The sequence below is a fragment of the Thermobia domestica genome, chromosome 3 (assembly GCF_964235325.1).
Source record: "Thermobia domestica chromosome 3, izTheDome1.hap1.1, whole genome shotgun sequence".
In the NCBI taxonomy this organism is placed as follows: Eukaryota; Metazoa; Arthropoda; class Insecta; order Zygentoma; family Lepismatidae; genus Thermobia; species Thermobia domestica.
The window spans coordinates 190,650,506-190,676,184 of NC_137456.1; the positions used below are offsets into that span (position 1 = coordinate 190,650,506).

The window sequence follows — 25,679 nt, forward strand, 5'->3', positions numbered from 1 at the left end:
CTATTATCTACAGAGCACGACAATGAGCGTGCCTCGAGGCTTGGCAATACAATAAAACTTGAAGTTGAAGATCTGCTTTAACACATCTGGGATATAGTAGTTTTGTTGTATACTTACTAATTGATGCAGTTCCTGACCACAAAATTCGCATCCGTTGTGGGTCGATTTCCGCTTCACCGACTTGCGGTTGGGTAGTTGGTTTCTTAACAATGGGGATGGGACGAAGGGTTAACATTCTTCAGAGAACTAACACTTTCACTTTGAATGTCTTAGGCTAATTTGGTGACAGGGTTCAGAGCGAGGCTGACAAGAAAGGTGTAAGCTGGATTGTCAACCACATAATGGTTCAATACTTGCACTATCACATTCACTGTAATTTGGATATCTTCGTTACGGAGCTCCTTCGTGGCTAAGCGGTTAGCGTACGCGCCTTTGGCGTGGGAGACCCGGGTTCAATTCCCGGCGGGGGCTCATGTGGTTCAGATTCCACGTTAATCAGTAGGTCCACGTCTCATATAGCCTCGCTGCTTAAAGGGACGCTAAAATAAAATCAATCAATCAATCAATCTTCGTTACGTTGACTAAACCATAATAAATAAAATCACCTGTAATTTATTCCTAATAATAAATGAACAACATTATTACAAGCCTTCCTCGCTGATCTAGTGGCTATTAGTAAGCGTGCCTTTGGTGATCGATTCCCGGTGAGGGAGCTTTGAATTACAGTGGTTCGGATTCCACGTCAAAACTGTGTACCACGTCCACGTCTCATATAGCCTCGCTGATGAAAGAAAACGCTAAACGATAATCAACCAATCAATTAATCAGTCAGCAGTAGGCCTATTTCAAATTTCAGCTGCATAAACAACATGTCTTGTTGGACTGGTTAAATTCAATTTGGTGAAGCAAGTGCTTTAACAAAATTTCAAAATGCTCCGGATTTTTAAATGTTCTTTGGTTACTAGTAGGCTTAGTTCCTCAGTAGAAAATACGCTATATGACTAATGTCATATAGGAGATATCAGAATAAAATATTAATAATGTTGCAGACTTCAAGTCTTAAGACTGTCATCATACTTGCAGACCAATACTCATCAAATGAATCTCTTTCTTATTTACTAAGAACAAAACAACTTACGAGCCAAAAAAAAGCTTAGTGTTAGTAAATAAGAAAGAGATTTCTTTGAGTGTTGGTCTGTAAGCACGACGGCAGCACTAAGAAGCAAGGCCTAAAAATATCTAAGTACAATGAATTTGAAAAAAAAAAAAAAAAAAAAAAGAATTCCCAATCCTGTTAGCAAGCAAGCAAATTCTATTATGTAAGTATTCATGCCTAATCATGAAATTATTTTAATGCAGCAATGAATTGTCCGGCCTATAAGAAAAATTAGGTCCCACAATTTCCAGGGCCTATATTAGGCCTACTGTCGCCCATGCTTAACACAAACTTGCAGCATCCCTATTTTTTCTGGTATCTGGTAATTGCTATACGACATTAATAGCTCTACTTTCTACTAAGTTATTAGCTCTATTTACAATTACAGTCAAAGGATAGATTTTAATATCCAGGGCATATTATTAGAAGTTCCTCAAAGTCTGCCCTGTTTGAATACAACGCAACTCCGCAACATACTTATTTTTCTTTATATATATATCTGATAAGTGATCTAAGATAGTAGCTAAATTTTCCGTTTAGGAAGTAGCCAAAGCCTAGATTTCAATATTCGGTGAATTTTATTACAAGTACATGATGGGAGTTCATGTTTGCTAGCGGTAAGCTTTTCTCCGCCCTGTAATATAAAACTGCCAGTGAGCTTATGTCCGGTGAGATTTTTGCCACTGAGCTTATGTCTGACACCCCATTTCATAGATGTCCAAACTCCCGAACCCGATGCTCGCGAGCTCGGAACTCGAGCTCAACCGGACTTGGACTCAATAATTGAGCCCAAGCCCGAGTAAGCCCTAGCCCCAATGAAATAAGTCGGCGCGAATCCAACTGAGAAAAGTGAGCCCGAGCGCGAGAGCGCGGGCCCAATTGAGAGAAATGAGCCCGAGCGCGAGCCCAGTCGAGAGAAGGGAGCGTAAGCCCGAGTGAGCTCAAGCCTAGTCGAGAGAAGGAAACGTGAGCTCCAGTGAGCGCGAGCTCAGTTGAAAGAAAAGATCGCGAGCTCGAGCTCAGTTGAGAGAAGTGATCGCGAGCGCGAGCCCAATAGAGACAGGTGAGCGCGAGCCCGAGTGAGTGCAAGCTCAGTTGAGAGAAGTAATCGCGAGCGCTAGTGAGCGCGAGCCTAATTGATACAGGTGAGCGCGAGCCCGAATGAGTGCGACCCAAGTCAAGAGAGATGAGCGCGAGCCCAGTTGAGACAGTTGAGTGCGAGCGCGAGTGAGTGCGACCCAGTCAAAAGAGATGAGCGCGAGCCCAAATGAATGCGAGCTCAGTTGAGAGAAGTGATCGCGAGTGCTACTGAGCGCGAGCCCGAATGAGTGCGAGCCCAGTCAAAAGAGATGAGCGCGAGCCTGAGTAAGTGCGAGCTCAGTTGAGAGAAGTGATCACGAGCGCTAGTCAGCGCGAGCCCAGTTGAGACAGTTGAGTGCGAGAGTGAGTGAGTGCGAGCCCAGTCAAAAGAGATGAGCGCTGGCCCGAGTGAGTGCGAGCTCAGTTGAGAGAAATGATCACGAGTGCTAGTGAGCGCGAGCCCAGTTGAGACAGTTGAGCGCGAGTGAGTGCGAGCCCAGTCAAAAGAGATGAGCGCGAGCCCAAGTGAGTGCGAGCTCAGTTGAGAGAAGTGATCGCGAGTTCTAGTGAGCGCGAGTCCAGTTGAGACAGTTGAGCGCGAGTGAGTGCGAGCCCAGTCAAAACAGATGAGCGCGAGCTCAGTGGAGACAGGTGAGCGCGAGCGCGAGCGAGCCCAGTGGAAAATGGCCATCTATGCCACATACTGTTGTATAAAGCCTTATCCCGACCACGGACATACAAGGATCGAACCCTAGTACTGTTATAAAATGCTTTCCCAAATAGCGATGTACTAGAATCGAACCCCGTCGTGTCATAAAATGGCGCCCGATAGAACAGGAACGTTTGGCAAAACCGCATAAAAGCGACGCTGATTGTATTCTTTTAAGTAAGATAAATTGTAGTGCCCTTTCAGTATTTAATTTTGTTGCTTTCATAGTAAATCAATCATCATGTACGTGAATGGAAAAATGATACCTGTTTTGCATGAAATGCGAAGAATTTGGAAAGAAACAGAGTATTTAATAGTAGAAAGGCGATTCAGATATAGAAGAGAACCATTTACATTGTTAGAAGTCGAAAATGCTTTAAAGGTAGATCAGGAAGTATCTGAAATTCGTAAAAGAGCTAAACAGGAAATTGCAAAATCTCTTTTAGAAATGAACATAGAATATAGAGCTGAAATTGAAGATAAAATTGTTGCTAAAATGCATGAATTGCGTAAATCTGATCTTTGTCGAAAGGTCAAAGATGAATGTGTTTTTAAATTAAAATCTGTTTCTTTGTCAGACATTAAACATAAGTTAAAAGTCCACTACGCAAATTCAGATATAGAATGCACTGCAAAAGAAAGGTTAGCTGAAAGGATATACAAAAAGCATTTAAAGTATCACAATGTTAGTAGGAATAAAGATTCCAGCAATGACCGGAAGGCAAATTGTAAAACAGTACCACCACAAGGGGTTAGGTTTACTAATTCTTCTGAAGTTGTAACATTTGCGCATCCTTCTGTGAAAATAATAAAATTTGCTAAAAATAATTTAGAATTTGTTAGACCTGAGTTTCAAGGTATTTTGTGGGACGTTGCCCCCGTAGCTCAAACATTATACGCACGAACAGTAAAAAATGAATGTGTTGAAAGTTGTACTAAATTTGCCATATGTTAATTCTTACCCACCAGCCATTGTTTTAAATCAAGCCAACGTTGAATTTCTTGACAATAAATTAGAACAGGGTGAAGAAATATCTGAGTGTGAATTAAAGATAGAAAAAGAAATAATTCATGTTGTCAATCACGTTAATGTTGAGTTAGGCAAAGCCAAAGAATTTGTTCTGCCTCTTTCGAATAGCGTTCTAGAAAGAAGAGAAAAAGAAAGAAGTAACGAACTCAACCCAGCTGTTAAAAAGGTTTCTCAATCCCAGCCCCCAACCATCGAGTTAGCCACGTCCACTGCAGCTGTGTGCGTGAGTCAGCAGCCTGCTGTCCCCGTCACTGTTTGTTTGTTTTCTACAGGAACAAAAAGCATTCTGAGGTGCAATGCGTGCCCCACTACAGAAAGGTTTACGAGAATAGTAATAAATTGCGTTGAAAATGGAAGCGAGAGTAGCCCATTCACGCATCCTTGTAGTGTATTATGTTCGTTAAAGCAAAATTGCTTCTACGGCACCTTGGTAACCAGTAAATTAGAATGTGTTCACTTTTACAAAACTTGTTTATTTTTTGTGTCCGTCAGGGTTGTTGAGATATGTCAAGAGAAGAGTAGTTTTTGAAGCTGTGAGTTGAAAGTTAAAGAAATACAGATGAAACAAATGAGATGCGTTACTTTTTGCGTAATTATTTGCACTCAAATTGTGTATTTAAAAGATAGTACAAACGGCTTTATGCCAAGTAGGCCTAATGGTAATGACCATAACTCAGTAACGTGGGAAAAGAAATTAGAACCCTGTCAAGAAAATTTTAGTAAGTTACGAAATGTTGTTCGTTAAATGGTAAGGAAATATAATTTACAAGTGCGTTCTGGCAAAAAGCACCGGCAACATAAAAGGAAAGTACATAAAGTCAGACGAAAACTAAAAAGAGTTAAACGTATGTTCTATTGTTTTTCTAAATTTTCCAAGTTCGTTTGTAAATTTTCTTTGAGAGGTAAATGTCACAGTCACACTTATGCTCAGACAAGTAGTCGTAAACGTCAAGTTGTTTTGTCGCACCATGGTAGCCGATACTCTACATGTATTTTTGAAAAAGTAACCAAAATTTTAAATCGAATCACATTAGTAACTTAGCAATTAATGATTTAGTAAAGGGGTCAGGTGCTGACCACGCATTACCTGTAGTCAATAAAAATCACGAACCTTTTCAGGAAGAATGTGGTAATTGGGTGAACAAACCTCTTATGTCTAATCGATTTGAAAGTGAATGTAATAGCAAAATTAAATATCAATCACCAAGTACTATCAGTGATGTGCTATCAGCTGATCATGGCGTCATAACAAAGGTCAAACATACAGATAAATGGAAAAACCTAGTGAAGCGAAAAAAGCAATCTAATGTCCGATCTGAATACAGTGAAATTGGTGCGCATAGAAAAACGTCACGAAAGAAAAGTAACTGCAACCTAAGCAGTGATAAGTTAATCAATTTCTTGTGTAATGTAGTGATTATAAGTGTTGAGAAATCAACTTTGTGTTTTGAGCTACTGGTTTTTAAAGTAATTAGGATTGGTGAAAACCACATTGTAATTTATACATTCACATTAGTTGTTTATTGGCAAACGAAATCATTGTTTTTGTGTTGGAAAAGCCTCGAGTAGGTGTAGGATAAACAAAAAACTTCGTTGTGCCGGACTGCTTGTATTTTATGCAATCGACACCTGCAATGGGTGATATCAATAAAACGGAGAAGTTACTCATTACGCCCAATTTTGAAGTAGTTACTCGCATTGGTATCAATAAAAAGAGAACTGAGCACTAGTCGTCTCGGCTGACCTCGGAGAAGCCCCGCCCTTTTGAAGTAATCACACCTCTGTTCTCGAGCCGAGTAACTACTACGCGTTTGATATCAATAAAAATCAAAGACTCCTCTGTGATGCTAGTAACTTCTCCAAATTTGTGGAGCAAGCTAAATAGGTGACTCCGTGCGAAATATGGCAGAGAATATGATTGTTTTACTACGTAGAAAAACTTATAAACTGCATATAAATGTTGGAAATGGAGATTACAAAAAGCATTATAAGTTTATGAACGAAAATGTAGTAATTAGCACAACATTTTTAAAGGAGAATCAACGGAAATTCGGGGTGGTGGACTACGTAATGATGAAAAGATGCGGGTTTTCTTCAAGGGTACCGATCCTGTGGGGGCCAGAGGCCCCGGGCCCCCAAAGCTCATGTGGGCCCCCTATTGTATTTATGAATATACAATATTTGGCATAATTAGAGTGCAATTTGTCTTAAAATCCTGATATATATACCGTCTGCATCTGAATGCCCTCCCCCTTCCAATTTACAGAGAAATCGGTGCCCTTGGTTTTCTTGCGTTACGTGAGTGATCCGGGATTCAAGGTCGGAATGTCAGGGGATTCTGGTGTGGCTCAAAGTACTGTCTATGACTACCTGAAAATGGATTGTTTCCGGAAGTGAGCGTAATATACAAACAGCAAAGGCAGAGTGGCAAGAACAATATACATTTCCGGGTGCTATCGGAGCACTTGACTATACACAAGTGGCATTAAAGAAACCTAGTATTTTGGAGAGTAATACGTTAATAGGAAGAGCTATTTCGTGGCTAAGCGGTTAGCGTACATGCCTGTGGCATAGGAGACCCGCGTTCGATTCCCGGCAGGAGCTCATGTGGTTTGGATTCCACGTTAATCAGTGGGTTCTGTCTCATATAGGCACGCTACTGAAAAGGACGTTAAACTAATAATCAACTCAACTCAACGTTGATAGAAAGGGTGTATACATGAGAATGTATTTTGTTTATGTCAAGGCGAAAGGGGACACGTATGATGCGGAAAACGCAATCAGATGGACGTGATTTATGACGTGGGTGGCTGGCTGGACTTTATTAAAAAGAAAACAAAGGAGCCAAGTGTCTGATTTCGTTCTTAAAGCCAAACAATCTACAAAGACCTTGGACAACACGTGAATGCGTTTGTCGTGTTAATCTTGATATTGCTGGATTCCAATCAACATCCATCAGCTCAAATAGGTTCATTCCCATGGTTTCAATATTACTTTCTTCTTTCCCGTTTTTTTTTAAATTTTTCTTCTTTTTTATTTTTGTTTTATTCTCGCTCGAATATTAAAGATTCCCTTTTGAAATTTCGTTGCATTTCACTGTAATTACCTTCAAAGTTTCGGCGTTCCTTCGTTTACTTTCTGGTAGCTGTGACTTTGAAAGTACCACTGGAAACTCTTTTACAATATCTACAAATGCACTTTGATTGAAGCTATCGTTGCTACTTGCCCGTTTCATGGCTTTTAAGATACACGCCATAGGTTAAAAACAACGAAATGACTGCGCGATGAATGGGAGAAATTAGTAATCACTTCTTTTATTGATACGGCTCAGTGCTACGTGCAGAGGAAGCGCGAGTAAACGTTCATAAATCTGGAGCAGAGTAGACCTGAGTAGTGGCTTGTTTTATTGATACGAAATTGAGGGAGGAGATTACTCCAGGTGTAGTTACTCCGATTCTCGAGCAGGACTTCTCAGGAGTAGTTACTTATTTTTATTGATATCACCCAATGATTTTGATAATTAAAAAAAAAAAGTTGTATAGCAATATAATTACATTGCCATGATTTGTAGTACTTGCATAGTACGTATTGATGTAAGTAGGCATTTGTGACCAGCGATGCGACTTTCAAAAGGCCGTTGATATTTTCTTTTCCAAAGTAATGGAAAAACCAGTAAAGATATATGCCAAGGTATGAGATGAGGTTCCCTCCCACTTTTGGGTAATATTATATTTATGTAACGCCCGGCGTAGGCAATTTTCGTATTATACCCTTCTATATTCTTTTTAATATTAACCTTTTTACTCTATATGTAACCCTCATCTCGGGGAGGAAAATAAATAATAATAATGTGGGTGGTATCTTCCAAATTTACGAGGGCAGACAATTTAAAATGTGTAATGGTCTGACAAACCATCCACTGCTCAGTCCATTCTTGGTTAATTTTTAACCAGAATGTAATAAATGTAAAGTATCATGATTAATTATTGTTGTTGTAGATTTAAGTAAAACTTTTAACTTTATTGCAACCAAATATTTTGAAAATATTTACGTGTATTTTTACTTGAATTTAACTTGTGTGCTATATTTTTATTTCATAATAGTAATAATAATTGAAATAATATTACTACTAATAATAATTTTAAAAAAATGAAAACAGATATATATTCATTGTGTTAGTTTTCCAATGTTTACGAAGTTGTTTTTAATGATAGTAAATACTGAATATGAATGCTTTCTGATAACAGTAATAAAATTAATTCATGTCAAACTTACGAGTACAAGGCACTACATTAGTAAATATTTTAGGTTATAATAATCACTCAATATACTTATAAACGTAATATATGTGTTTAATGGTAAACAATGCCAATAATTAGTTATTCGAATTATCAAATATAGCATTTTGAAAGATAATAATAACATCTTTGTTTATATTTTGATGTGTTTGAAATTGTGGCACTTAAGTATTTTAAAACAACAAATATTAATATAATAAAAGACTTTATTAAAATTATGGCCCAACCGTAATCCGAAATTCGTCTTGTATGGCCCACGTGTTCGTTACCGTACTTCCGAATGGACTTTAAAAATTTTTTTCGCCATATTATTACAAGAAGACTTAACTGATGTTAACCCTTTGAAGACCAGTAGATGAAATTTGGTGACAATAGTGAAGTGATCAGTGTTGCAGGATTCTGTTTGTTTTTCCTGTTTTCTCAACTGTCTTGAATAATATTCCTTTCAGCGTGTAAATTTGAAGTATTAAATAGTCTGGTTCAAGCTTCTGGTAAATTTTTACTTTGGTCATTTTATTATATGAATCGATTTGTAGAGTACTGGTTTTTCATGTATATTCCGTAAAATATTACTAGAAATCAGTTCCTTACGAATCGCATCGGACAGAAATCATGATGGTTCAGACTGTAATGTTTCCACACTTATTTTAAACATTGTCAGATTCAAATCCTAAAAAATTTAAAAAAACACGCTAACATCCCATCATAACACAATTCTAAAATTATGAAAACTTGAAATATGCAATATAGGAAATACTAACAGAGAAAAACTAAACCAAGAACCACCGTATTTCTCGTCTGTTATAAAACACATGTAATAGAAAATAAGAAAATAAAAGCAAACTATTAAGGTTGGTTTAAAGGGACAAGTTTTGCCGATAGATGGTACTACAGTTTTCGTATCTCTTCCATGTATTCTTTACCATTCACAAAAAAATCACGATTTCTCTTACAAATTTCAACCTACAGACTTCAAACTTTTAGAAAAGGAACTTCATAATGTATCGAAGGCAATAATCCGTGCCGATTTCTTTAGAATTTTGTTTATTGTTGAAATGGCTTGATTGTTAGAATGGATATCCAAACCTTTAACAAAAGAACTGTTTCAACAAAGAAAATTCTAAATAAAAAATCGGCACGGGTCGTTCCCTTTAATATGTTATGAAGTTCCTTTCCACGAAGTCTCTAGGTGGAAATTTGTAAGAGAAATTGTAAATTTTCGTGAAAGGTAAAAAATACATGGGAGACATACGAAGACCGTAGTGCCATCTATCGGCAAAACTTGTCTCTTTACACTAACCTTAAGGCCCGAAGCACACAAAAGCGAAGGACTTAAAAATATGAATTTCATATTAGATTATATACATGAGTGGAGCAATGCCCATTAAAAAAAATAAAAATAAATAATATTAAACTAATAAAAACGTGTCGCAAAATTATATTCTTCATAGCCAAGAAACTCTCAACCAGAACCAACTTTTTTTTTAAAGAAATAAATACCTGAAATTTTAGTACGGATTATATAGTTTGGCAGCTTGATTCACGAATAAATATTTCTCCCCAATATTATAACCAAAACCAAGATTGGCTTGTTGAAACCAAGGTGCTTTAAACCAGGTATTTTTTTTAAAAAAAAAAGAAAAATCAACTGGTTTAAACAAAAAAAAGGGGGGGCGGGAAAGTTACAATCGTGTAAATTTCATAATGACGTTTCCACAAATCAAACCATCTGCATTAGTTTTATCTCCTTTCCTTTTAAAGTGAAAGTCTAATTGATAAACTCGATTTTACATAAAGATGTTAAGCCTAAACATACGAAGTGAAATGAAACTGTATATTTCTGCTTGCCTGAATGACTGTTTTATAAAAAAGCCAAGGTAGCTTAAATACATCAATAGTAATTGGGAAAATTTATCGACTGTATACGCAGCTTCCAACATTAACTCGAATTGGATTTAATTGAATGATATCTCCATTCTAAATTTGTAATTTAAAATCCTGTTTTAGTGTACTGATAATGATACGCTGAGCTTAAAATTTTATATGCCACGCAATAACGGGCTTTTCCCATTACTACTTTGCATTTAAAGCAATAACAGGATTTTACCCAATGGCTAAGGCGGGACCATTCCGATTTATGCATAATTCTGTATAATTCTGCAACTGTGTATCTTTTTCTCCTTCCAAAATGACTCTTAACAATTATATTAACAAGTATGTAAAGATCAGTACAACGTATTTTTATCAGGAGTTCTCCATGAGTGAGTTCGGAGGACTTATCTCATTTGTGGCCAAATAGTCCAGGTTTCGAGTCCAAATGGAGGACAATTTCTCTCGGATGTAAGCCGAGAAGTGCTTTGGATTCCGCTTTAAGCTTATGTGAAACTTTTCAACATAACCACGTTATTGCATAACAAAAAAAAAAAACTTGTTTAAACCAAATATATATATATATATTCTTAAATGGCTTTTGCCAAGCCTGACCAGAACAGAAATTTCCTACTTCATAAATAACAGCCTAGCTGCAATACCATTCCTTCTTAACCATGTGTAGTGCTCGAACTCCTTTTCGAATGGTACTAAACGTTATCGTTAATATTTTGAATGTATGCCCCACTAACTGGGTTAACGAAATTAGAGAAGCAGTTCACAGTTATATGTCTTCACTGACCACTACGGACGAATAACCACTGAATAAGAGTGTTAACTTCATTAACACATACTAACGTTAAGAACCGATATACAAGAATTTCTTTCACATTACACATATACCGCCAAGAAAACAGCTTAAAAGCTATTACAAAGCAACATAGCAACATGCCCAAAATGCACCTGCAATAACGAAGCAGAACACACGATGTCAAATCATAAGGAAGACAAGATGAAGAACATTACAACATGACATTAAATCATCTTGACATTTCTGCGCTGAAACAGAAAATCACAGTAAGTCATCATGAGACTCAATACCAGTAACGAACCTAGAAGATATGTTCTGAACAGAGGAACCAAAAGTCACAAATCATTGAATCAAATAAAATGAATGCTAAGACCAAACCAAAAACTTTCCAAACCTGCCTTTATGTACAGAATGTTCAATTTTTCCTGTAAATTTTGCAAAATCTCGTGTACATAAACTTTACCTCAACAGTTCATCTTTTCAAATTGCCATGTAGAGAATATAAGGCTCACTTCATATAATTATTTTACAGGAATTACTTTATTTTAAATGATGGCTTAATATGTCTCTTCCTTCGCGGGAAAACGGTTGTTCACTTGCATGAACGCACACACACACACACACACACACACACAAAAAAAAAAAAAAAAATACTGATGTAAGATTTCTTAGTAGAGTAAAACGTTACGCTGAATACCTTATAAAACGATTTTGTGCAGATTTAGTGTACAAATCCAATCAACATAACTTTTCAACTTGTTAGAAGTGTGTTATTCTAGCGTGAAATACAAATAGTGAAAACATATCAATATAACAGTGACTTTTAACGTCTTAAGTAACGTACATAAATACGTGAAGTGAAGTATTCTCTTCAAGAAATAATAAATATTTTGATGAATGATGTAGAGTCGTTGAAAGGCAAATTAAACGAACTTCAAAAACAACGAGATGATAAGAGTGCTGAAGTGCAAGGTGAAATTCATAGAAATGGTCAGTGGTCAGAAGTTGTAAGAAACAATCGACTTTCTGCATGTGTATCAAATGTAGAAACTAGAAATAGGTTTGCTGCTCTCGATGAAGAACAATGTACAAACAGTAACAATGGCGAAATTGAAACAGTGAATTATGGCAAGTGTGAACATTCAAAGAAGTGCAAGTGTTATCAGCAGTCTAACTTACGTACGAATTGTAAAACAGCAATATCTCCACTAAGTTCATCACCAAAGAACATGCAGTGTAAAGTAAAGAAAAACAGTGAAAGGAAGTTTAACTCAGATACAAGGGTACCGGAGAACATTAAGGGAGCACATGTGAATTCCGTTAGCAATATTAGTGCATCCATTAAAACACAACAGAACATTCTTTCACAGAATGACAGTCAAGAACATTGTACCGGTACTAGAAGTTTCAAGAAGACAACTGGAATCTCTTCTCGATCAGAAGAAAAGAACAGGCGAAAAATGCTACTATTGGGGGATAGTCATTTAAGAAACTGTGCATCTATTATCCAAGATTCTGCAAATAGTGGCCTTAGTGTGAGCAGCATTGTGAAAGCAAGTACACCCTACGAATCTATCGTTGAGAACGTTCACAAACTAACTTGTAATCTCAATGAAAACGATTGTGTTGTGTTGGCTGGTGGAACTAATAATAACCTAAGCCATCCACTAGAATCCCAGAATGTGTTAGTGTCTTTAGAAAGAGCACTTGAAAGCACAGGTAAAAGAAATATTAGAACAGTAGTATTGTCAACATCCTATAGGTATGATTTTCCACATAGGCCGAACGGTAGTGTAAACAGATCAATATTTGAATTTAATATGCAGGTGAAAGAAATAATCTCTAGAAAGTACAGCCATGTTAGATTTGTTAGTTTAGGTGCATTGCGTAGACAGGATTACACTAGTCACGGCTTACATCTAAATGCCAAAGGAAAGAGAAGGGTCTGTGATTGAATTATTGAGGCAGCAGATGCTTTTTTATAGGTTACGAGTTTTGCAAAAAAAACGAAATTTATGACGTGTACTTCACTTCCGCAAAATAAACATAGAGAAGTTTCCTGTAATTGTTATGACAAAAAAAGTAATATAGGTTATGTGTGTTGTGGTATGCCGTCTTGTATCTCGGATATAAATGTTGTACATACTGAAAGTTGCCCAAGTAATACTCCCCTACTAAAAGCAGTAGATATAACTACCGGTAATATTCCTAATCAAAAAGTAGAAGACGTAAGTGAGTCCAAAAATATTAGTCTCCAAATCCTACATCACAACGTCCAAGGATTAGGAAATAAAATAATCGAATTAAAAATAATTTTGGAAAATGAATTAAGTAAAACTGATGTCTTGTGTATATCGGAGCACTGGCTGAATAAAGAAGAAATAGAAACAATTTCATTCACAGGTTTTAAACTATCTGCGTACTATTGTAGGGAAAATATATATCCAATGGCGATATTGCCATATTTGTCAAAGAGGACTTTCGTATCAAAATTCTAAGGAATACCCTTACATTGAACGTTGAAAAAACTTTCGAATCTGTAGTACTTGAATTTTGCGATCATAATTTAATACTTATCTGTCTCTACCGTACGCCAGACAGTAATGTCAATGACTTTTTGAATAAATTAGAAAGGCTTATATCGGAATTCTCGTCCTCTAAAAAGTCGTTAGTAATGTGTGGTGATATTAATATTGATTTTTTACTAAATAATAGCAAAGAAAAAGAAGATCTCATTTCGCTCTGCACATCATTTAATCTGAAACCTATCGTAAATACTCCTACCAGAATAGGCAAAACAAGAATCTCTGCTCTTGATCAAATTATAATTCCACGTGATGATTTCGTATCTCATGTTGATGTACTAAACCTAAGCTATTCTGATCATAATGCTCAACTCCTTTATTTTTACACAGAAATAATTAATAAGAATAGAAACGTGGGCGTGGAATGGTCCGAACGGCGTTCATTTACACCCACTAACGTGGCATATTTCAGATACTTGTTGAAAACTGAGTCGTGGGAAGATGTTTATATTGAATGTAATGTTAACGACCAATTTAATTCATTTTTATGCATATTTACTCATTATTTTAATATTGCTTTTCCTAAACAAAAATTTAAGATAAATAAATCGGTAAATGTCAGTTCGAAGTGGAAGACTTTTGGAATAAAAGTTTCTCTACAAAAAATGCGCTATTTACATCAACTATCCCGACGGTGCCGTACTCCCGTGTTTAAACGATACCACAAAATGTACAGACGAGTTTTACATAAGGTCATATAACAGGCAAAAATGTTAGAGAATGATACTTACATAGGGAAAGCTTCCAATAAAATGAAAGCTACATGGCAAATTATTCGGAAAGAATCTGGGGAACGAAAACCCTCCTGTAAGATAACTAGCGTTTCTTGTCAAAATAAAATTATAAAAAATCCGACTGAAATTGCAAATGCTTTTAACGATTATTTCACGAATGAAGTGGAAAAGCTTATCACTAATAACGTGAACACTAAACTATCTAGCAAACAATACGTTAGTAGACATAACGATATTTTCGAAAAATCATTGTTCTTGCACGCAGTAACTAGTCAGGAAATCTTAAATACTACACTGAAAATGACAAATAAGAGTTCTTCAGGATATGAAGTTCCTGATAAAATTCTAAAGCAATGCTCTTGTGAAATTGCTGATATCTTATGCTTCATAGTAAATAACTCATTTAGTAGTGGCGTTTTTCGTGAGGCATTGAAGCTAGCAGTGTTTAAGCCCTTATATAAAAGTGGCAAGAAAGATCTTACATCGAACTATAGACCAATATCATGTCTGTCTACCTTCTCTAAACTTTTTGAAAAACTTACGTATATAAGACTAGTTAGCTTTCTAAATAATTTTAACTTAATATCTCCTGCTCAAAATGGCTTTAGATCAAATAAATCTACTGAAACTGCTCTTTACTCTTTTCTCTATTCTGCTTTAAATTCAATAAACGCTAAGAAATATACAACCGGCATATTTCTTGATCTTAGCAAAGCTTTCGATACAATTGATCATCAAATTTTACTTAAAAAATTGCAAGATTATGGTATTAGGGGAAATGCTTACGAGTGGTTTAAATCGTATATATCCAACAAAAGGCAAACTGTTGAAATTAACTGTCAAACTCGAGACACTCAGGGAGTAAGCAAATATTATTCAGAGACCAAAGAGTTAAAATTTGGAGTTCCTCAAGGTTCCATCTTAGGCCCTATTCTATTTTTAATATATATATAAATGATTTGCCACAATGTTTAGACTCTGCTAAAATTGTTCTGTATGCTGACGATACAAATATATTAGTAACTGGAGAAACTTACGTTGAGTTATGTAATGCAGTAGATTCCACCATGTCTGCCATCAGTGACTGGATGGATAGAAATAAACTAATACTAAACACAACAAAGTCTTCGTGCATGTGCTTTCACGTAGCAAAAAACGAGATAAGAAAATGCCCTTGTGTAACAATTAACGGCAAAACGTTGAATTACGTCTCGGATATCAAATTTCTTGGTCTTTGGGTGTCAGATACATTAGATTGGAAAATTCACATTCAAAAATTATCTAGTAAATTGGCTCAAACCTTTTACATGTTAAAGCTTTTACGAAATAGTGTCAGTCAACATGTTCTGCTCACAACTTATTTTGGACTTTTTCATTCTAAATTGAAATATGGTATTATATTCTGGGGATCTACTGCACTGCTAAATTCCATATTCGTTTTACAAAAGAGAGCTTTAAGATTTATGACCGGAAGTAAACCTCGAACTTCTTGTAAACCTCTATTTAAATTTCTTGAAATCTTACCTCTTCCATGTTTATATATATATGAAATTCTAAAATTTGTAAGAAAAGATATACAGATAGATACAAGCACCTTCTGGTTGAACTCAGATATTCATATGCATAATACAAGACAAGCGTCTGACCTTCATATAGAGTCCTCACGTTTAAAAGTACATAAGAATAGTACATTTCCTATGGCAGTGAATATTTATAACAAGCTTCCTTCCACTTTTAAAAACAAAACATCTGGTTTCAATAAAGCAGTCAAGTCCTACCTACTCGAGCACTGTTTCTATTCTGTAGAAGAATATCTCGCCTGTAGTAAATAATGTTTAAAGTATATATATTTTGTATATCTATAATGTAAGGTTTTATTAACTGTTATGTTGTTTTATATCGATGTATGTAAATTAGAATAATGAAAAATTGTACCTTTTTTGTTTTATATAAATTCATACTATTTTAATATTGCATGTAGATTTAAATCTATACATATGTACACATTCAGTGTTCTTATGACGTGTCCAACTCATACGTTCACGTTGTGAACAATTTGTATGAAAAAGGATGAAAATAAATACAATACAAATAATTCTATGCCATATATAGTGTTTTGTGCTATCCACATTTTGTATGTATACTCCTCTTCGCTGACGCGCCTGCTTTCTCACGGGCTTCTCTGCTGTACTCCTGTCCTGACTCGGTATGTTAGACAGCATTCGTGCTTTTTAGTGGCCCGCTAGCACAACTTGGTTACGCCCGTCTCACAGGAATCTAAACTAAGGCCCCAACCCAGGCTTAACAGTGTTGCTCAGCTCAAACTTCCATGCAATTTCTTTTATCCTGAGGTGATGTAGGGGTTTCAGACGGTCCTTAAAACTAGGTAGGTTTTACCAGCAGAGCCTCTCGTGGTCGCTGTATTAAAGAGACGAAAAACGTATTACGCACAGGGCAATCAACTGTCGTAATCGTAAATATTATTGTTTTTTTCTATTTCACAATATGAGTTCATCCGAAGAGGATGAAATAGCCATAGCAGCGATATCTGCTCTGTTGCTGACACAAAATCCGCTCTCCCTCCCCCAAAAAAAAACAAAGGAGAGAGAAAGAGTAAACAGGACCTGGTGGACCAGGAAGTGAATTTTTTGCCGCAATAATGCACAGCAAAGCACCGTATTTTCAATGGTGAATAATGAACTATTTACAGATCCTCGTTCCTATCTACCAGGGTTGGCTGGTTTAAACCAAGGTGTTTTTTTAAAAAAAAACCAACTGGTTTAAACCAAAAAAAGAAAATGTTCGTAAAAGTGTAAGTGTTTGTAAAATCTTGATGAACACACATTTGTGGGTTATCACGTTTCACTCCCATATATTATTCATATTATATTCAGACCTAAATTCCCCACTCATTACTCAAAAAGATTATACTACAAAAGCAACTCTTTTTTTAAGTTTATAAATGTTTAGTTTGTGATTTTTTTGTAGTTGTTATTATTGTTATGTAATTGCAATCGAAGAGAAATTCTAAATATTGTTTTCTTTCAATGTTTACTATTGATAAAATACATCGAAAATGCCGTACTTTGTGTGTGTTTGGGGGGGTCATACAGACCCCACGAGAGGCATTTAGTGAAATAATTATCTTTGGTATCTATTTATGTATAAATGAGTCTGAACCAAAGTGGACTCGAATAATTCGTATCTTTATTCACTTTTCTTATTGATATGCAGATTAAGTCGTTGTATTTCTTTAATTTGGACCAATAAAAGTCGTTGTCAACTAACTTGAACTAAATTAGTTCTTCTGTACTCCGTAGTACTTTGAAATTGTTCACATGTAATTCTGTATAATGGTTTCACTTGTGCAACGGTTTATCTTTTTGTCCTTCTGAAATTAGTCTTGACAGTTATATTAAGAAGCATGTAAAGATCAGTACAACGTATTTTTTTTTTTTTATCAGGATTCCTTCGTGAGTGAGTCGGCAGACGTATCGCATTTGTGGCCAATTAGTCCTGGTTCCGAGTTCAAATGGAGGACAATTTCTCTCGGATGTTACTCGAGAAGCGGTTTTTATTTCGCTTTAAGCTTATGTGACCCCTTCCAGCATAACCCGGTTGTTGCATAATAACATCAAGGCGAAACAAACTTATTTCTGTCCATATATGATATGAATATATAGATAAAATTATTTAAACCATAAAAACCTGGCTTAAACCAAAAAAACCGTTTTTTGGTTTTTTTAATAAAAACCATGGTTTTTGCCAACCCTGCTATCTACCTACCTACCTCCCCCCCCCCCACACACAAACTATAGAATGGGTTATTCAGTATTCCATACGCTATTGAAACTAGTAACTCTGAAAATTTAGCAGCGAGATACGAACATGGGAGAGTCTGTATCAGCTGCAAACTGGTCTGTAGATCCTTGGATCCACCAGATTGTAGAACTGAAAATCAAGTGACTTGTCCAAATATGTAAATGAGGGCAGTTACCAGGCGCGGAAAACTAAAATAAAGAAGAAAGAGCAATTTTCTAGTATAGGTACTGAATGCATCCGCTCAGCTCAGTACCCACAAAAAAATGCCCACCTAGCCCATAAATAAACTTATACCGCGCCGGGAATCCATCTCATGCACTACACCCGAACTTTTTGCATTGTAAAACTGTTCCCTAAAATTTCACGAAGGCCATATAACACTGATGATAATTAATTCTCGTTGTTTCTGTTTTTGGCGCATCAAATCTGAGTTTTATGTTTACAACTGTAGGATTACTAGTCTAAAATTATTACAAGTGCTTTACGACGGATAAAATAAGTGAGTTGATATGAAAGATGCCTGTATAGAAACTATTTTCGACCGGCGGTGAATTTCTGCACAGTTAAAAGACGTTGTATTTTGTTTAGAAATGGAACGCTACTAGTATGAAAATATGACAAATGCTATTGAAACTCATATTTTTTTGTCAAAACCCACTCGCTTTTACTACCCTCGATTATGCGGATACAAACCTTCGCTGACGCGCCTGCTCCTTTCAGACGCACCCCCTTGCTAACGCTTGGGCCGTACAGCTTCACTCTGCTATCACTCGGTTAGATAGCATTCGTGCTTTTTAGTGGCGATCTAGCGCAGGATCTTTTGTGTTTTTTAGGCTGTAGTTTTTATGCATGCATCCGGACGTTGTATTTATACGCATATTGTGAAAGAATTATAATTTTTCATCAATTGCTTATGATACCCCCTTGAATTTTAAATATGCCATGTGTATATTTTCATGTCGCTCAGTATAAATTATTTGGAAAAAGAAAAGAAGGTAATTAGTCAAAGAACTCTACTTTTTGAACAATTATTTTAAGTGGTGCGCCAAAAGTAAACCTGCACGTTTTTTTTTTTTTTTTTTTTAAATGTTACATATTTGGTATAGAAATTGCACAACATACTTAGATCACCTATTTTTACTCTTTTAAAAGATGTAATTACATTTGTTCAGACCTGTAGTGTTCGGACAGATAGCTTTACTGCATACCTTTCTAAATTCTTGCATTTTTTAAATAATATAAATCGTGCTTCATGTTATACAAAAAATCATACTTTTCGTATGACTCTATTAATACTATTAATGCTTCCCTTGTCCAGGCAGCATTGTTTTGAAATTACAGCGAGAAATAAAATTAAACGTCGTCAGGCGCTACTTCTTTCTGATTGGTAGTTGTATGCAAGTCCAGAAGAAAACAGAAACTGCTTCTATTTCTTCCAAGTCAGGATCCAAATAAGGACAGGAGAAAATTTCAACCTGAACTAGGGGCAAGTTACTTCTCACACGATCGTTAAGTACGGTCGTGAGTATCAGCCTTACTTCAGTCCCGTCTGAGACAGGCTTTAGTGTGATTTGCACAATAGTTCTTATCGTGCGCGAGCTGATGTAGTTCGGATTCTACGTTAATCAGTCGGTCCCGTCTCATATAGCTTCGCTGCTGAAAGAGATGTTAAACCAAAATACAACTCATCTGACAACTTATCGTGTGCGTACACTGAATCTCACAGAAACTAAATCTGAACAAGGAAATGCAACAAGATGTCGATTTACTGAACAGGAAGTATATAGGCGTATGTAATAAATTTATGTATGGATCTGTGCAATAAATCTGTACCCGATATTTTACTTATTATGAATCATGTATGGATGTGTATTTCTGTTAGCAAGATTACTTAATATATATGTTGTATGCGCTGTTTACATGATACAATACGATGGTAAAAGAGCAAAATTTGGACCACAGTTTCCATGTTAATACGAAGGTCGAATAAATACACAAGTACCTCACATATCATCCTTTCACGTTCAGGTGAAGTTTCGGCACACCGCTCGACAGAACTGGTGAAAAATTAAAATCATTTCGCTTTTTTCTTATTATTGTTCTCCAAAATATTTGAGCTGGGCGACATGGCATTACCCAATTTAGCATATATATAATTCCATGGGCCACCTGAAGTAATTGCGTCTGAATGTATAGCATAAAAAACTAGTGAAAAAAACTAGGCTACGGGGCCACTACAAAGTACGAATGTTATCTAACCGAATCACGGCGAAGGTGGTGTGCTCGCACAATTGCCTGTGAGTGCGTCCGAAGGTAGTTGGCAGATCAGTAATGTCGGGTATACCTGTAAGCGACAATTGTGACGGTTTGGCAATAATACGAGTTTCAAAAGCACTTGTCACGGTTCCACACTACTAATGCTCCATTTGTATATCTAAAATACACCTTCTGCACAGTGTACAGAAACACACTACTGTTAGAACATAGCATCGGGTTAACTGCCGCAGGCAACCCAAAAATTCAAAACTTACGAGGATATGAACAGAATCAGCAGAAATGTTAGCATAAGAAAACAAGGCAACAGTCATCAGTGTAGGGAAAATAATCACAAAGAAAAAGAAAGTTAAATTCTGGACAAAATAAGTTCGCGGATTGATGTAATACTAGGTAAAAAAGCAATAGAGTATAATATGTCAGTGTTTCCCTACAACGTATATGATGCTGTAATAGTAGAATGTAAAGCGCAAACTAATAAGAAAATAGTTACATCTAAACTGGATGTACTGAAATGGCACAAAATTTTCGGTGCTATCCCATTTAATAAGAGTGAAGTCTGTAAATTTGTAAAATTCATGGAATTAATATGTTACTTGATTTAACAATAGGATTGCTCAAGTAATGAAAATACGTACATCGGAATCTTACGTCTTACATGTATACTTAAGTATATGTACAAGTCAGTGTACACTTTATGCACAAGTGATTTTGTCACGTTGTTGACATGACGCAAGATAGGAATATTATAAGAATAATTTATTGTCGTTAAACAACATGATGTTGTAATAGACAACGTCAAAATTTAAGTTTGCGTACATGTAATATTTACAATTTTAATTAATCAATACAATATTTTATATTTTACCTAGTACTACTTTTCTATTCTAATCCTGAAATTTCTTCCTGAAATTCTGAAATACTATATATACACTTTTCTAAGAGCCACTTTTTACAAAAACATTTAAAATTTTTAATCTCCATTTCTCTCACTCTGAGTGGCAACAGATTATACAATTTCATCCCTATATATTTATAACTATTTTGAGTTTTGCACAGCCGCCCATGGGGAATATTTATTTCATTTTTGCGCCTTGTATTCTGTGAGTGAACACTACTTCGAGTAACATAATTTGTACAGTTTTCTTGCACGATAATATGTACAAGGATGGGATGGTCATTATTCCAAAATCTTTAAAAAAATGTCTGCAAGATTCTCTCTCTGGAATTCCTGTTATCGTTCTTATCGCTCTTTTTTGCCACTTAAATACTGTTTGTGCCCCGGAAGAATTACCCCATAATAGTATGCCATACGAAAGATGAGAGTGAAGGAAAGCATAATATGCAGTGATTAATAGACTTTTACTTACAGATATTTTTAATTTACGTAACACATATACTGCCCTTGATAATTTTTTACAAAGTTGCATAGTATGCACATTCCAATTTAATTTTGTATCTAAGTATATTACTAATAGATTAACTGAGGAGCATTCTTTTGTATCAGTTGTGGAGCTGCTGAGATGAAAGTATAACTTCTCTGTTTTATTATGATTCAAATGTAATTTATTGTGGAACAGCCAAACAGTAGATTTATCTATTGCTTTATTATTTTTTGTGTGTATTGCGTTGATATTATTATCTTTCGTTATAAATGTAGTGTCATCGGCATACATAACAGTGGTTTCTAATACGTAGTCAGGTAAATCGTTAATATATACCAGAAATAGAAAAGGTCCAATGACACTTCCCTGTGGCACTCCTGTTAATATATCAAGTACGTTTGACTGTTTATTTTGTACACACACAACTTGTTTTCTACTTTCAAGATAAGACCTGATCAATAGGAGCTCAGTTCCTCTGATCCCATAATACTGTAATTTCTGAATCAATATTTCATGTGAAACAGTATCAAAAGCCTTACTTAAATCTAATAATGTTGCGCAAGCGAATGAACTGTTTTCAAAGGCATCAATTATCTCAGATACAACTTTTTCAACAGCTTTAATTGTGGACATACCTTTCCGAAACCCATATTGTGCACAGTTAATGAGTTTGTTATTTTCAAAGTACACAGTTAGTTGTTCTTTCATGCATGTTAAGATTAGGAAAGTTTGGATCCATTTTGTTAAAATATAGTGTAATTTCTCGTATTGTTATATATTGTATCAGGTTAAGTGCCGTTTCGCCGGATCAATTTTAGGAAATTTAGCGGGTCAATTGGAGAATTTGTTTACGAGAAAGAGTGAGTACAAGGGAAGTAAGTGGAATAGTAAAAGTTAAGAAAGTAGTTGTATTTGTTGATCGTTTCTGATGTTAGCGGCACTGTATGTGGAGGCGAATGAACTATTTTGCAGAGAGGTACGCTTGTTTTACTATACGGATCCAGAAATTGTAAAATGTACAGAAAAAAATGGCGTCTTTAATTTGCCCATTTCATGTCGAGAACAGAACCCACCAACCCTTGCCGGGCTTCTAACCCATTCCTACTTCTACTATTACTAATACTTATACTATGGATCCGTATGAAAGTTGCACTGCAAGCCTACATGTTAGTAACGTAATCTAACGTAACTTAATGTAATCCAACAAAATATAATCGAATCCAATACACTTTGGTGCGTTTTTTTCAGTTTTCAAAGTGGTTCGGCGATACGGCACAAATGCCTTGTATCGGTTCCTATGAATGTTCTCCACAAAGTGCACTTACCCAAATATAAAACGAAAAGTGTGTTCTTCACAACATAGTATTCCATAAAGAAGACATGATCAAATGAAGTGCTATATGAAGGAAGTCGCCAGGTATTTTATGCAATATAACATGTTCTTCCTTTATCGTTCTTTACGCTTGAATGCACCGCCGCTGACGAGCCTATACCCTACGTACGTATCAACTCGCGACACCCTGCTGCTCTCTTTCCTGATTCGTTTAGATAGGATTCGTGCTTTCTAGTTACCAAAGCAAAAGTTGGTTCGTTTTCTATGTACTAAATTATAGGTATGCCACGCGTTCACACTGTATTTACACTAAGCCCTCCTGAACTCAATCCAACTAGTAATGGAGGTAAACCTAAAATACAACTGTATTTGCATTTAATTCTGTCGTCTGCACAAATTTCTTCCAAACAATTAGGTCTTTTCGTGCAGAATACTAAATTTAACTTGTAAATTTTGCAAAATATGTTGTGACAAAACTTAACCATTTTTGGGGTGGGGTTAATTTTACAACGCCCACTTCAGCAGGTATACTACTCACACAGAAACGAGAAATTACAGAGTAATAATTTTAGGGTTAAGTTCCAAAGTTGGGCGTCCGTTTCCAGCAAAATTTTTAAAATTTACAGGGAAGATAAGAATAATTTGATCGTTTGTGTTCTTGATAATATATAAGAATCTCGAAAATATCTTTATTTGTATCTAAACTGCAAATACACAAACATGGGACTATTCGGCGAGCGGAGGGAACTACTTGGCGCAAGGTAACAGAATAGTTGCATTGTGGGAAACTATCGAGGCATTTATATTATCAACATGGCGGCAAATATACCGAAACGATGCACAGGATGTGAACTGACTGTATTAAATTTCGTGAAGCAATACGTTCATAACGAACAAAATCTTCTAAAACTATGTGAAGAGCATGAATTAATGAACCTAAGAACAAATTGTGGGAAGTGCGGAAAGGAGGTGACAGCGAAGAAACGTGCAGAAAGTTATTGTTTTCAGTACGACCCGAAGTACTAAGATAAGTGTACAAAGAAAAAAAAAACCTATATTAATTAAAGTTTAATGAAGACTGAAAACAAAGTACCCTGCGGGGCTCTAAACCGCCTTCACTCGCTAAAGCTCGCTCGGCAATACTATATAAATTAAGTAGTAAACTTTGTTCGGATGTCCAAGGGCACCTCTGATATATATGCAAACCAAACCCAACCTCTCCCTACCTCACGATGTAACGAAAGGGACCCTAAAGTCACAACAGTTCCTCATCGTGTTCCGTACTCCAAGAATAGTTCATACTCTTGCACCAGGTACAGAAATGGTGGTATGTCACGTACAAGTTTCAGTCGATAAATGAAAGTCGCTTTGTTACCCCATTTTCAAGTTCCTATATCCTCAATGAATAATCCGTAAAAGATTGAACTTCGTGAGTCCTCGAGAAATAATGAGGAATTGTTGTATATTATATCCTCAGTTAAGAACGTAGGAATTGAAAAATTATGATTTTTAATAGCTTTTGTGAAGATTTTGTTCGAAAACTATCGGACGCCCAACTTCGGAATAAATGCCTAATTTTATGAAAATGGAGCAAAACTTACTTACCCTTAAGCTAACCCGTTCCTAACCCACCCTACTCTACTATACTTTTTGAAAGGGCCCTACTTATCGATGCGCAGCTGGAGCGTGTCTTGTAAAGTTGAACCTTTTGTTTGTTTTTTCGATGACATTTTCTCTACAAAGTTTTTATGAAGTGGAACACATATTTCCCATCTGCACTGAAATTGTAGTTAAGCGATACAAACCTTTGGCAACTTGTCGTAATTCTCTGCCATTTTGACTACCCTACTGCACACACTATGATTCTTCTTAACTTCTTCGAAATACCTAGCAATAGACAGACTATAATACACTTGAAACCTTCCACTCTAATCTACGTTTACTCTGTTTAAAACTGTTATCAGTAATGGAGGGGGGGCCTTAGACGGGCTATCTTAAACAGGCTACGAGAGTTGTATTGTTTGATTGGAGAGAGGGAGTAAAAGACAATTGTTGAATTCCCACTGTTAGAGGAGGAATCACAAGGAATATTTGTATCGAGAGGCAACTATCATGATTGTCAGGAATCAACAGTCTGATAATAAAAGAACTCAGTCTAAATATAATATAAGCAGTGTTGCCAACAACCTCTGAAGAAAATAGGTAGATGGTTTTCAGGAATAAGCTTTTTTACACAAAAAGTGGCTGGATTTTGAACTGCTAACATAAAATCTACAATGTAGATTTTAAACCCCTTTTTTGTGTGTAGGATTAAAAGTGAGTTATAGTAAAATTTGAAATGTTGAACTTTATTCGCTGAAAACTAACAATCAACGTACATGACTCATAATTACAATAAAATCCATCAACAACTCATTGGATTTGTGAGTCAACCAGGGACGGCGCCAGAAACGTTTGATGGGGTGGGCGGCAGGAGGTCGCTCCCGCAAATATGAGTGAGGTCGACAGACCAGCCGCAAAGCGTCATCATGGTTGGCGCGACGCTTAAGAAAATTTCCAAAAATAAACCCTGCTTTTCCTTGATTTTGAGCAC

At 36.0% G+C, this 25,679-nt stretch overlaps 1 protein-coding gene across 1 annotated transcript in view; it reads right to left on the reverse strand.

Moving 5' to 3' along the window:
- LOC145680909 (putative methylthioribulose-1-phosphate dehydratase) overlaps positions 1-25,244 on the reverse strand; it is a 615,106-nt gene extending 589,862 nt beyond the window's left edge. Inside the window, exon 1 of the mRNA XM_081752071.1 lies at positions 24,892-25,244. Coding sequence (XP_081608197.1) covers positions 24,892-24,921 — 30 coding nt within the window. The 5' untranslated portion in view covers positions 24,922-25,244. The remainder of the gene's footprint in view (positions 1-24,891) is intronic.
- Positions 25,245-25,679: the final 435 nt, after the last annotated feature.